Genomic DNA, 15,192 nt, shown 5'->3' with positions numbered 1-15,192 from the left:
TCTCTCTCTCTCTCTCTCTCTGGGCGAGAAACAGCCTGAACCTCGCCCTAAAGCAGAAGGTACCACCGCGGAGAGAGAGAGAGCGAGGCTGGGGCGCGGCCTCTACCGGAAAATCTCCCACTGGGATTATCTGCTCTTTCCTGGCACGAGTGTTGTTTTGAAGGGGCTGGTACGAACCACCCTGTGACGGCTGGACTAGGGAAACTGTTCGGGGGGGTAGGGGGTGTTGAATTTTAGGAGCCGAGGTCAAAGGAGAGGCCTAAATCCCATGACTGTTTTTTTTTTTTGGTCGTAATCAGGGATTATTACTGTGCAGATGTCACAGAATTTTCAGTTTTTAAAATAAAAAAAAACATCATTTAGGTTGTAATATATAGTACATGATGAGTTGATGAGAAATAAAAATTTTCTTTGCTCGTTTCAGCATGTTGATATTTTGTTTACATGATATAATTACACAATTTATCTTCAAAAAAGGTTACGAAAGTTGTTAAGATTACTCCAAACAAATGACAAAAATTAACTGTCAAAAACGCCCCTAAAAAAGGAAAAACTGAGCACTGCATTAGGATTTTGAACTTTCTGGGTGTGTCCTGAAATGGCTGGAGGGCGTGGCTTTAGCCAGTCCATTATGATTGGCTCTCCAGTCGTCTTTAGTCATCTTTCATGGGCAAAAACAGGTTCAGTGCAAAACAACCCGAGTAATATTGGGAAAAAGATCTGAATATACAGCTGACCTGCCAGGCTTCAAAACAGCAAGACCTTGAGTGTGTGTGTGTGTGTGTGCGTTTGTGTGTATGGTTGATGGTGGGAGGTGGAGAAGGGGGGGGTTTTATGAAGCAGCTGTCAATCACACAGGTGTAAAACGTTAAAGAAAAAAAAAAAACCCACCGACCTTCTTATTTAAAGAGCAAACAGAATGGAGCAATCCTGGGCCGGGAGCGAGGGGGAACGCGGCCTGCGGAATTCCAAACGGACGATAATAAAGGCCTTTTCAATCAACAGGAAAAGGTCAAACGCATGCAGATTCCTGCCACGTTGCCCTCTCTCTCTCTCTCTCTCTCTTTCTCTCTCTCTCTCTCTCTTGCCATCTCTTTCTCTCTCTCTCTCTCTTTCTCCATCTCTTTACCCAATTCCACTTCATTTTAGTCCTTCACACTTTCTCTCTCTCGCTCTCGCTCTCTCTCTCTCTCTCTCTCTCTCTCTCTCTCGCTCTCTCTCTCTCTCTCTCTTTTCACCCACCAGGGCCCAGACGTAATCAGAGTTTAAAAAACAAAAAGAAAAAAAAAAACCAGTTTGTCATTTTAGCCACTGCTTGTGACCACATTTAAATATTTCACAAGATCTCTGCTCAGTTTGCCTCATCTGAATAACATGCTCCGGCCTGGAGGCCGCCGCAGACACACGATGCTCAGACCTCATTTCCCTCCAAAGCCATTTCCCCTCTCCACCGCTGCTCTGGCCTCTGGGAGAGCCATAAGACACAGATCAAAAAACAAAAAGGTTCTGGCTGCCCAGATTAAAAAAAACAAACAAACAAAAACCTTGAGAAATGTCCTGTCATGTTCTAAGAATCTCTTAGAAGTGTGTATGTGTGGGGGGGGTTACTCTAGATTTACTCTAAACAAGGTGGCACTAATAGCTGTGTGTTTTCACAATAAGCTAATATATAAGGGAAGTGTTACTGTTCTCTGATGTACTGTTAAAATGATACGCAGTAACAAATTGGCATATGTGCACCGCGTACATTAGAGAGGCAACTATAAACATTTACAGTACACTCACACCGTTGTTAAAATGTACGGCTGAGGTTAATACATCAACACACAACCTTTTATGAACAATCAATATTAAGTGTGCAGACTTGATAAGACTGTTAACGTGATACAGTCACCGGCTGAGTAAACTAGTTTGCCGGGCAGTAAAACCCCAACCTATTGTTTGATAACTGTGTGTGTGTGTGTGTGTGTCATAACCCTGAGCTCTGGACCACCAGGTCTTTGGGAACATCAGCTCTAATCTCCCTCTCTGCGATTGGTTCCTTTAACCTGGCCAATGATGTCACAATGCCATATGTCTCAGGTGACCAAGCGCCAGCACCTGCTGCGGGGCCCAGGGAACACAGAGAGAGAAAGGAGACGTGGTTCTGATCCGATTCCAACGCAAACGCACCCATGCAATGCTGACGTCCGGGCCTTGTGTCTCGGGTTAGAGCCACCACCACCTCCACACATTGACACCACATACACACGCACATGCACACACACACACACACACACACACACACACGCACACACACACACACGCACAGAGCCTTGAGAATGTGTTTCCTGAACAGTGATGGGACATATGGATAGATATAATCATGGCCTCAATCTTCATAAATCAGAGACTCGACCTCCAACTGCCAAGATGCAGAGAGAGAGTGAGAGAGGGAGAGAGAGAGAGAGAGAGAGAGAGACAGAGAGAGTGAGAGAGGGGAAGAGAGAGAGAGAGAGAGTGAGAGAGAGAGAGAGTAAGAGAGGGAGAGAGAGTAAGAGAGGGAGAGAGAGAGAGAGTGAGAGAGAGAGAGAGAGAGAGAGAGACAGAGAAAGAGAGAGAGAGAGAGACAGAGAAAGAGAGAGAGGACAATCAGAATCAGACATCCTTTCACTAAAAAAAACCCCCAAATTCAATAACAACCATTCAGCCATTAATGCAGCGAGGTAGAGTAAGACTTGGCTACCAGAATCTCACAGATGGTAAGTCACAGATACCAATTACACATTAACACAAATGATCCATTTCAGATTCAACCACATCACCATCCAAGGCATAAATGTTCACAACTGGTTAACCACTCACAAACTGTGAAAGGGAGAACGAAAGGGAGAACGAAAGAGAGAGAGAGAGAGAGAGAGAGAGAGAGAGAGAAGGAGAGAGAGAGAGGGGACAGAACAATCTCTGCAGTCTGGCAGGTCCCAGTTCTCTGATCTAGTCTGTAGACTGAGCCTGTGCTGATGTTGATGCCAGATCCCAGTGTAGAATACTGTCCCCAGCTTCTTATGCTGTCATCAACGTGTGTTTGTGTGTGTGTGTGCGTGTGTGTGTGTGTGTGTGCGTGTGTGTGTGGCGGGGGCAAGCGACAAATGTCACCCAAAAGACTTGATTTAATGAGAGAAGACAAGCCCTGGCACCAGGCATGCACAGCCACATACGTGGAGAATTTGGGCGACGCTGAGAGCAAGGCGAGCGTCTGTGATTTCGAACTGAAGTAATGCCATACATTCCTCTGAGTCCCACAAAGAGGAGGTGGAGGAGGAAGAGGAGGAGGAGGAGGAGGAGGGGGAGGATAGAAGGGAGGAAGAAGGAGGACAAGAGAGGGGAGGAGAAAGAAAAAAAGAAAAAGAAAAAAAAAATTTTGAAGGCCGCCCCCAGTGAGGCTAATCCAATATGATATTTTTAAGGGCAGGCGGTCAATGGCTTTTTAAAAAGCCTGTCTCTTTCTCTCTCCCTCTCTCTCTCTGTCTGTTCCAAACTCCCTCTCTATCACTAACCACCCTCTATTCCATCCCTCTCTCTCTCTCTCTCTCTCTCTCTCTCTCTCTTTTCAGACATCGAGAGGCCTGCGATAATGGAAACACTCCCTTCCTCTCCTCCCCTCCCTGTCTCCCTCTCTCTCTCTCTCCCCTTCTCTCTCTCTCTCCTCTCCTACCGTTTCGCCCGCTAAGCCCGGCGCACTCGGGGGAAATTGATTGTCTGGCAAGCCGATCTGAACGCTTCCAGCTGATGGCATAGCCAGTTAAGTCCTTTTTTATTGAGGGTATGAGGGATTTTTAATGGGAGTCGCATCAATGAACTGTGGAGGCGCACAGCATCTGCATGCTAGAGGAAGGCGGACGGAAGGGGGGCTAGGGGGCGGCTTTTTAATACCTCACCCCCCCCCCACCACCCATACACCCCTTCTTCAAATAAACACACATACACACACACACACACACACACACACATAATCATTCTGTTCCTGATTTTGTGCAAAGGACAGCAAATGCAAATGTGTGGCTCTAACCTCCTCTTACGCCACCAGGTAAGTTCTCTGAGCATCTTCCATCATTTTCCCTCATCCTTTATTAGTTTTACTGCCGCCCTGCTATTACTAGGCCTTGGGTTCCTCTCTGTCTCCCCCCCCCCCCTCTCTCTCTCTCTCTCCCTCTCTCTTTCTCTCTCTCTCTCTCGGTCCTCACCTACGCTGAAGCAACGGGTGAGTGTTTAAAAAGACCTAAATGTTCAGGAAGCCACGCCCCTTATGCACGCTTCACTTTTGCTAAGCAAAAAATAAATAAATAAATAAAAAAAAAATGGACACCTGTCCTCTCGCCCAGTCCCTCTTGGGCTCTGGGTCCAAACAATCCGCTCTTTTATGGAGTCTGCTGCCTGTTCCGCAGGGCCTGAAAAACCTACTCCTCTTTCCTCACCTCCACACGGACACACAGAAAGGAGGCCATTCTTCTCTGACATGATCATTATAGACCTCAATGCTGCCACTGCAGTAATCTCTCAATCACAGGGCTTAACAGGTGGACTGGTGAGAGAGAGAGAGAGAGAGAGAGAGAGAGAGGTGGGCGGGGAGAAAGAGAGAGAGAGGGAGAGCGAGAGAGAGAGAGGAGAAACTGTTCTTTTTCCTATTGATTCCATCACACAGACTCCTCCTGACTGCTCCTCAATAAAGAGTCAAGGGAGGAAGTGGGCTAATCCTGTCGAAATTGGAAAGAGGGAATCGATTGTAATGGCCATGACAGCCTCCCTCTCTTTCCTCATTTCTGTCTGCCCTTCTTTCTTTCTTTCTTTCTTTCTTTCTCTCTCTCTCTCTCGCTCTCTCTCTCTCTCCCTCATGCCCTCCTCCTGATTCCTCCCTCAGCCGTTCCTCTTGAACTTTACGTCAATCTATCCATCGCTGCCTCCAGTGAACACATTCATATCTCCTTTTTTTCCCTCTCCCTCTCTCTGTCTTCATCAGGGAGTCTCTCCGGAGTCTCGGCTTAGAGAGAAGGAGGCCTCTCTCGCACTCTCTCGGCCTGTACTCCCTATCCAAAGCTCCTGTTGACACACTCCAAGAAACCTGTGTTGTCACAGCACAAACCCCAGGTACAGACAAGTGGGCCTAGAGAAACACACATACACGCACACACACACCTTTCCCTAGCACTTTCTAGCTCTGTCGATTGGCCTGATGTGGACTTCTGTGTTACTCTTTTGTGTATATGTGATGTATCGTGTCTGTTTTGTCTTTCGTTATAATTTGATGGTGAGTACCTCACTGGGCATTGTATTCTGTCATGTAACGCTTCAACATGTGATACCTTGTCATGCTAACACATCTGAGCAAAACAGTCGACGTGTGTTTCTCCACGAGATGGTTACTACCGGTTGAATAAAAGTTTTTAAGACTCTAAGTTTCTCTAACTTAAGGACAGAGTGCTGTTGTAAAATCGACTAAGCGGGCACGGGGCAGATGCCATCTTAGAACATTTTAAGCTCCTCTGGACTTAGCCGCTGAAACTGCTACCGTGAGCTAGCCCTCGCCTCCATCCGCCCTCTCTCAATAATCAGCTTGTGGTCTCTGTACACCGCCGTGTAAACAAAAGACCTTAAAGACGTGCTGTAAAATGGAATAGACCCCCCCCCCCCCCCCCCCCCGCTCTCTCTCACAGGGGTAGCTCATTTGGTTAAAGGCTAATCCTAAGACTTAAGGAGAAGCCTTGGTGTGAACTTCCACACATGAGAGTAAAGCATTTCTTTTTTTTCCTCCCAACATTTTTTTTTGTTTTTAATCCAGAGAACTAGTCAGAACCAGCTTTGGTTCTGAGTTTGAGAATGTTTCTGTGACCTGCTGGATTGGTTTCTGAGTGGCGTTTTTGGGGGCGGAGGCAGTCTTCGGAGCTTTACGGTGAGAATAATGTGAAAGATGTCACACTGCTGTAAATGTTTACACGTCTTTAGATGGTCCACAGTCGGGAGGAGAAACTAACCGTGGAAACAAACCGTCACATTCGGGTCATAGTACTCTTTTTCAGCAGAAAACAAAGCCAGACATCCCACATTCACGGCTTCAAAAGAACCTCCAGGGCTACTCAAGGACAAAAATATATCGCGTCAGGAGCCACAGAAAAGAACAAAACACAACAACAACAAAAAAAAAGTAAAGCAAAGACACTTGGATACTGTGGTAACCAAATTTACTCAATAGGCTTAATAGGATTTTGGAGTTGCTAAACTAATTAGGGCGTTATTAATCTCTGATCGAGAAAAGCTCACGATATGATACCCAGGCTTGTTGAGGCGAGGTGTTAGAATGTTGGACGGAAACAGCTGACTCATTACAATAAGCTGATTTCCGATTGGTTATTGTAAAGGTAATTCGCTTGTCCCGTTAAACATCCCAGCTCAGACATTCCCGGACATTCCTATAAATACAGTCCTCTAAACATGTCAGAACTGTTAGACAACAAAGAGCAACCCTGCAAAAAGGGTTTGGCACTGAAAGGGGTAGAGCTTGATACGGTCTCTCCAAATAGTGCAAATTTTTCCTCTGCAGCCAATCAGATTTCTCAAAAGTTTAAAGCATACCACTCAAGCTGAAGAAACAGAAATTAAGCATAAACTGTAAACAAAGTACAGTTTGACAGAACAGCCGTATGTACGGTTTAGATCTGAAGAGCCAACAACAACAGAAAGAAAGAAGGAGAAAAAAACAAAAAACAAGATCACAGACATCTGACCAATTCTGCACACAGATTAAATAGACGTGAACAATCCTGCCAGTCGTTGCTAGCTGACATTATGGTCTATCACTGTAAATGTTTGGTGTTTTCTTCTCATCTGAACAGGAAAAGAATGTAAACTAAGATTTTTTTTTTGTAGTTTAAAGTATCAGTTTTTACTATGTGCCAGGGTCAGTGGACATCAGACAGTTGGACGCCTCGGCGTCTGAAACAACACCACAGAATGTTGTGAAAGAAGAAATTCCTCAGGGGAACAAATGTAACCAAAATCTGTCCCCTATCAACTCACTTTATTTCTCTGGTCGCTTCAGTTTCTGGTCTAGTGTCCACCCTAGCAATTCTTCTACTAGCAGGTCTTGCTTTAGAAACTCAGATCGTTTAATGCCGGTGACATTAAAATGGCGAAGGCCCAGACATGTGAGGTTGGATGGTGATTTGGGTGAATATGTGTGCACTTTACCGAAGGGCTGCAACTCGACAATTCTTGCTTTTAGAGGCCAATTGAATTACCAGTGTAACACTGAGCCAGCATCCTTTTCCCATTTCATTATCCGAACGGGAAGCGTAACAGTTTTTGATTCCATTTAATTTACAAGCGGTTGTTTATTTAAGTGAGGGCGGCTTCCAGCCACGGCTTTCGACAGAACAGGGAGGCGACACAATGAGCTAGTCTGAACGAATACGGGCGTCTTCAGCACGCAGGCAGATTTCGGGGGCAGTTTTTTGCGTCTCGTTTGTGACTTACATTTTCGGGTGATGGGCTGGGGGGGCGGCTCAAGGGCCTTGGCGACGCATGCTGGGTGTTGTGGAGGTGGGTTCTGTCTCCTCTGCAGACAGGCCAACATGACTGTGCGGGCGTGGTTCTACAGCCGCGACGACGACACTGAGGCCGACCTACAGGGAGAGAGAGAGAGAGAGAGAGAGGGAGAGAGGGAGAGAGAGAGACAGAGAGAGAGAGAGAGAGAGAGAGAGAAAGAGAGGGAGAGAGGGAGAGAGAGAGGGGGAGAGAGGGAGAGAGAGAGAGAGAGAGAGAGAGAGAGAGAGAGGGAGAGAGGGAGAGAGAGAGGGGGAGAGAGGGAGAGAGAGAGAGAGAGAGAGAGAGGGAGAGAGAGAGAGAGAGAGGGGGGGGGGGGAGAGAGAGGGGGGGGGGAGGGAGGGAGAGAGGGAGAGGGAGAGAGAGACTTTAGAGCCATGACTTAAACTCAGGGATCTGTGAATGTACCAACCCTCCATTCCTATAAACACGGTTAAGCTACTTCCACATGCTGGAGTCACTGTTTTCACCACACATTCCACTGAATTCATAATCCATTAACAACCCGTGACACTTGAACGAAATAAGAGACTATCTATTTTAAATGTTTACATGAGAGGGCAAAAAACTGACATGGAGAAAAGCGAAAGAAGAGGAATCGGCAAAAGAGAGAAAATCTGGTGTCGTAATAAAGTTGTGAAACTGTGTGGTGCTCTCTCCGACCCTGTCACCTCTCACCTAAATGCGCTAGGAAAGCAACAACACCAAAATAAAGGTCTTTGTGCCTTCTTCTACATTCTACTGAAACACACCACACATACTCCATAACAAATAACAAATAACCTGTGTGAACAATGATAATAATGGACACAGGCATGATACAAATATCCCGTAAATCTCAGTGAGAGCCTGTTATGTTCCATTATTTCCATTAGAACCCAACTGTGAAACCTCAGTCAACCAATCAACACCCCACTTTTAGCTCTGGTCCAAAGCATAATTCTCAATCTGCTGACCGAATCCTACAAATGAATGAATCATAATTGTGCATAGGATCCTTCTTTTGTGAATGCTTTCTCATATATATATATTATCTATATATACACACATACGTGTGTGTGTGTGTGTGTGCATATTTATATGTATACATACAGTATATATACACAATCACAGACAAATGATTTTATCTTGTGGAAATGTTTTATCCTTTTTAGGTTTTTGTGAGGTTAAGGTATGGCATGATCTTGCATGTTCTCTATGTCCATTATGACCCAAAATTACACGTGTATACTTCTCACTTCTCACTGCAAGACTTCAAATAATTAACTGTTGAACCAGCTGAGCGAGAACATAGTCAAAAGTGATTCTGAGCAGGGAAACGAAGCGATTTAGCTCATGCAGACAGGGGCTGATGCCTCAGACTGTTTGAGAACGTTTCTCTTTGACAGAGGAGCGCTTGTTTGAGGTTAACTTCGAACTCAGCTGCCTCTTCAGGTTCTGTGCGCAGAATTACAAACGTACACCTGCTTCCACAGAAGAAAAGGGTTAATGGCCGGTTTCCTCCGCACAGAAAACCAAACAGCTTCTGACCCAGGTTTACACAACAGAGGATTTCTAGTTTTAGCAGGACAACTCTTTCACAAATCCACCACCCCTGTCACCACACAGAGAGAGAGCGGGATGGAAAATCACAGTCATTTTGTAAACCATCAGTGTGTGTATGTATGTGTACACACACACACACACACACACACACACACACACACAGATACTACCTTTGGGGATTCAGTGATGGAGTTATCTATTGAGGCAGACAGAAAGAAACACACAGAGAGAGAGAGAGAGAGAGAGAGAGAGAGAGAGAGAGAGAGAGAGAGAGAGAGAGAGAGAGAATAGAAATGCCTAAAACAGCAATCTGTCTGCTGTGAATTCAACTGACGACAGCTAAGGGGGCCTGGGGAGGATTTATATATTGGTGTGTGTGTTTGTGTGTGTGTGTGTTGTGAGTGTGTTATTGCTGTTGAGTTGGGTGGGAGAGGGGGTGGGTGGGGGGGGGAATGCCAACCGTACATCAAGCTCAGTGACGGCGCTAATCAATCTCCCCCCCCCACCTCCCCCAAAAGCCGTAAATCTCTCCACTCTGGAGGAGAGAAGAGACATGTAGGGGGGTGCATCCTGCCAGCCGTCACTGAAATCCGCCAGCACTTACTTAAAAAAAAAAAAATAGAGAAATAAAAAAAAAAAAAACTATAGAAGTACTTGATATAAGTGCCTCATCCACACCATCGCCAAAAGCTATGACTAAACCTAACGGTAACCTTTTTCAGAACTACCTCCCAGATCGCACGCATTCTGTCTCCCTGTTAGTTCACCTGAGACACTCAGACAAGGTCATTAATCAAATAGCAGGCAGTGACAAACGTCATGCAGGCGAGATTGCAGACGGATGAGAAAAATCCTGATGGCAAAACGGAAGAACCCCCCCCCCAAAAAAAAACTACGCATCAATTTCCTGTATACGGCCAGGGGCTAATGTCTACCAACCTTCTCAATCAGTGCTGAAGGCAGTGATATAAAATAGCGCTTTTATTGACTCGTTTCTGAGAAATCGTGATCAAAATATACAACAACCACAAAGGACAACAATTAGCCTGTGATGCTGATAGTTCGTATTGATTAACCACTTCAGAGCGTTCGGATATTCACCTTCATCACCAAGTCTACACTCATTTGGCCAACGACACATCTCCACCCGAGCCGGTATTCACAGCAGTAGTCTAACCACTGAGACAAAGACCGCTGCTAAATATTTCATCCTTGCTGTCAGCGGCAACGACTGCGCTCGCGATGCACCGAAGGATTATTGAGAAATGATTTCCCTCACGCGCTTGTCATCGAGCCTTTTCCACGCGTTATTCATTTTCGCTATGAATCACTAAACGAGCATTTAACCACCTGCCAGCGGCCGCATTACTTTGTTTTACAGATTATCGTTTAACAAGCACGAGTGTGCGAAACGTATTCAAAATGCCCTTATTGGGAGTTAACAAATTGACACCTGACAAACAACCAATTTAAACTTTATTGTTACCCGAACAAAGAGTAAATTTAACTCGTAGATTTTACGTACTGTACCATTAGAGATTCTGACGAAAAACAGAAGCTTGAGATGTACAACTGGACAGATTAAAGACGAACGCTGTAACAGGCTGGGGCAGGGTAAAACAGTTCATTAGCATAACATCAAAACCAGTGGCGCACACCATCATCCTTTGACGTATTACGCTATTACACCAAATTACGGACATCATTTTGTTTGCGTTGGCTATGTGTACATAAAAGACAGAGCTAAATCTGAGCATTTTCCCGACCCAGTATTTTGTCATATGTACCCCCCTTATGCAGGCACAGGCAGGCGTGCACAAACACACACAAATACAAATACAAATAAACTCACACGGTTAGCAAAAACACAAAGGTAATTCATTCCAATTGGGAAAACATGTATTATGAGGCTTCGCCTCTATTAGAGAACCTTTTTTACAGGGAAACTTTTACCTTACCAATCAAATCACTTTCTCTTCCACACACACACACACACCTTTTCCCCCTATCCTCCTCCTCCACAACTTCACTCTCCTGTTAGGTTATTGATCTCCCGCCCCCATTCACAGAATCTAGCTTAGCAAGACAATGAGAAATGAAGAGAAAGAGAGATAAAGAAAAAGAGACATGAAGTTGATGGGACTAGTTTAAGCTTAATTCTCTTTCTCTGATACACTCAGAGCCAGTGAGAGATATGAACCAAAAGGGGTGTGTGTGTGTGTGTGTGTGTCTGTATGTGTGAGTTTGTGCTCAAGTCTCGCTCCAAAAAAAAAAAAAAAAAAGGTTGGTGACCTCATTCTTGCCTTTTAGATCGCTGTTTACTGATTGGTCAGTTGAGTGTCAGGTCGACCTGGGCCCTGGCATATCTCTTATTTCTCTCCAGTGATAGACAACAGCAGGATACCATGACAAACAGAGGGATTAAAGGACAAAGGGGCTCGACAAACAAGTCAAAGGCTTTCTCCTCCTCTGCCTCCTCTCATCTCTCCTTCACAGAGACCCAGTATCACGAGAAAATTGATTTGTGAAATGGAACAACAAAAAAAAAATCTCTCTCTCTGAGCGTGTGTATGTGTGTGGTGTGTGTTTACCATGACAACACTGGAAAGGTAAATGAAAAACAATTAAAGATAGTTACACGATTGTCTTTCATTTTCAGTCAGTAAAAAATGAAAAAAAAAAAAAGGGATATTAGTGCAGGTCCCCCCCACCCTCCACACACACACACACACACACACACACACACACACACACACACCTCCCCATGAGGAGCATCAGTTTTAGGCTCAGTCTGTTTATTCTGCACCCTCTCTCTCTTACCCCTCGACCAGGATCTCTTAACAAACAGCCACAGCAAAGAGATGAGTGGTTGTGAAATTCAGATCCTAGCCTGGAGAACACACTGAGGGCCTTTCAACAGACAGCATGAACTGTAATGAGATAAAAGTGGCTGTATGTTTGGAGATCTCTCTCTCTCTCTTTCTCTCTTTCTTTCACACTCTCTCTCTTTGACTGACTGTGCGTATGTGTGTGTGTATGTACATATATGAAGGGCACGTAGAAATACAGAAAGGTTTAACATCCACGCTCTAACAGTTCTACTACACACAAATTATCGTCATCATCACTCTCTCCTTAACCTGAGAAGTCACCCCAGTTTTCACTCTTCTGTCCTGTCTGAGAGAAACATGTTCAGGCAAGAGCAATTTCCTGTGCCCCAGCAGGTCCACTGTCTCCAGTCATAGAGGGGCAAGTGTGTGTGTGTGTGTGTGTGTGTGTGTGTGTGTGTGTGAAACAAATTGAAACGTGACCCCGGCAGCTCACTGTGGTCTCTTCCATGCCAAGCTTTAAACAGGCCTCTGTGTCTACCAACACCCCCCCCAAATCCCCAACCCTTACCCCTTCCCTCACCCCACCCCCTACAGCCCCATTCCCCTTTAATAAGCCCCCCAAAAGTTAATCCAATCGACACACTCAGAACCTTTCTGTCTCCCGCTCAGACCCCCACTAATCCCCCTGTAGCCAGAGCAGCACTTGTATGGAGAGAGGATGAAAAGGCCCATTAGGGACGGCTGGCAATGTCGCTGCTCTCTCCCTTCACTCATTTATGTTTGTTACTGTTCTCTCTCTCTCTCTCTCTCTCTCTCTCTCTCTCCGTCTCTCTCTCTTTCTCCCTCTGTTTGACACACACAGTCACACATGCACATGCACACTCATACAAACTGTCTCTCACACACAAAAAGAATTTTTAGGATTTAAACGTATCTTGAACTCTCGCTAACCTTCCCTTTTTCTGTTTCTCCCTCAGACACATAAACAACGTAAAAGGACAGAAAAACAAAGACATGAGAAAATTTACCCTTGCCTCATATATACATACACATACACACACACACACACACACACACACACACACACATGCAAACATATACAGGCACACAAGGGATAAAACAAACACATAATCGCACACAAAAATACAAATGCACACACAGAGACTAAATACGCAAGGACTAAAACAAACACACACACACACACACACACACGCACACATACAACAACACACACAAAGACACACTAAATCACACTCGCACAATAGAGAGCGCACAAACAAACAAACAATCCTTCAGAGAGGGCATTCACAGACAGGCACACTTGCTGTGGACATAAATCCAGCCATTGTTAGCCAGCCTCAACAGCCTCAGCGACAAGAGGCAACGACTCACCCGAACAATACCGGCCTGCCGACATATTTATACAGAGGAGGATAAAACCTACACACACACACACACACACACACACACACACATGAATACAAACATATACACACACAAACCCAGAGAACTACCTGGAGAGCAAAGGGTAAACGCTAAGCTGCTGACAGTCCACACACACACACACACACACACACACACACACACATACACACACACAAACAACGCTAAAGCTTCCTCTGCTGGCCAGTGTATACCTGAAGAAACCATTTAATCACACAGAAAACAGTGTATTTGCATGCACTGCACTTTTTCAATGCTGTCTCTTTCCAAAGGGGTCAGACTCGCGTCAGGCATTGTCTGATGTCTAAACAGATGGAGAAGATTGTCTGAAGATCCAAACAGCGTTGTTGTTGTTGTTGTTGTTCTTTTTTCTGAGCATTCACACTCGGTCTAGTACAGTCTCTATACTCACAGGACGGGCAGATGAAGAGTCGACGTAACTCTTTTGTGAAATGACGCGACACACTCCTCTGGAGTCATGCTGTCATACCTGCCCTCAGACAGCTAGCTACCTGGGACGGTAGCTGCAGATTACAATGCATGAATATTTCGCTGGTTTTAAAGTGGACAGGCAACAGGATATCTCTCTCTCTCTCTCTCTCTCTCTGTCTCTTAAACACACACACACAGGAAGACATCTGCATATACAAACAGAGCCATGAACAAACCTGTTAGGCTGCTGATAATGTTGGTAGACAAGAGGTTTCTATCGAGGGGGTAAGATCCAGGGCTTTTTTTTTTTGGATTTCGGGGAAGCATTCCCTCTGAGATAAGTTCGGGCCACAACGACACCAACGACGCTGACGGTCTTTAAACAAAAACCATCACGCTTCTCCAAAGCATCCAGTCCAAATCCAAATCCGGAGAGAAATTTTAATAAACGCAAAATCCCCCAAAAGCGCGAGACAGAAAACACCAATTGGCCAAATGACTGCGCGTAGCCCTTATTGTATAGGAACACACACACTGAACGTTAGCGTCACATAATGATGACCTTGTTGTTGGATTAAGACAATAGCGCAAAAAAAAAAAAACAACAGCCTGTTCTGAATAGTCCTCACCCCCATTCCCCAAAACAAGTTCCTCTTCAGTGCCCTTATTCATTGGTTCACTTGAATAGTCAAACACTTTGTGTTTTTCTTTTTTAAGTGTTTTGTTCATTGTTTGTTGAGCCATCACGTCGCTGCTTGAAGCTCCAATTTCAAAGACGAGGCTCTGTCATTTATAGGGAGAACAAAACAAAAAAAAAAGAAAGAAGAGAAAAGAAAAGAAAAGAAAAGAAAAGAAAAGGAAAAAAAAGCATTTGTAAAGAGGGAGAAGAAAACACACACCAAAGTGAAAAAGTAATGCCTTAGAACATCTAAAGCAAAGGAACTGTATACACACACACACACACACTCACACAAAAACACACACACGCACACACACATACACATACACACACAGAAACCTCTCATCCTCTCTCTCTCTTTCTCTCACACACACACACACACACTCACACAAAAACACACACACACATACACACGCAGAAACCTCTTACCCTCTTACCCTCTCTCTGTCTCTCTTTCTCTCACATACACACACACACACACACACACGTAATTAATAAAAGCTCAATGTACCATCAATACATCAATAAAAAAATAATTACGAGCAAATAACACAAATCTCCCCTGCATTTCTCCACCGCATGCGTAAGCCATTCCCTCCAGCAATGGCATCTGAGGACAAAGCTCCAATAGCCAATGACAGATGTCCCTTTGGGTCTGCTGACCTCAATTTCCCATGAGTCATTGCT

At 44.9% G+C, this 15,192-nt stretch overlaps 1 protein-coding gene across 1 annotated transcript in view; it reads right to left on the bottom strand.

Moving 5' to 3' along the window:
* The window catches only part of fam222aa (family with sequence similarity 222 member Aa), a 54,032-nt gene that overhangs the window by 16,173 nt on the left and 22,667 nt on the right, over nt 1-15,192 (bottom strand). The window contains exon 2 of the mRNA XM_030791023.1: nt 7,507-7,655. Coding sequence (XP_030646883.1) covers nt 7,507-7,606 — 100 coding nt within the window. The 5' untranslated portion in view covers nt 7,607-7,655. The remainder of the gene's footprint in view (nt 1-7,506; nt 7,656-15,192) is intronic.

The sequence above is a fragment of the Chanos chanos genome, chromosome 14 (assembly GCF_902362185.1).
Source record: "Chanos chanos chromosome 14, fChaCha1.1, whole genome shotgun sequence".
NCBI classification, from domain to species: Eukaryota; Metazoa; Chordata; class Actinopteri; order Gonorynchiformes; family Chanidae; genus Chanos; species Chanos chanos.
Note: the sequence above shows the minus strand (reverse complement) of the source record. Positions and strands in the feature narration are given on the sequence as shown.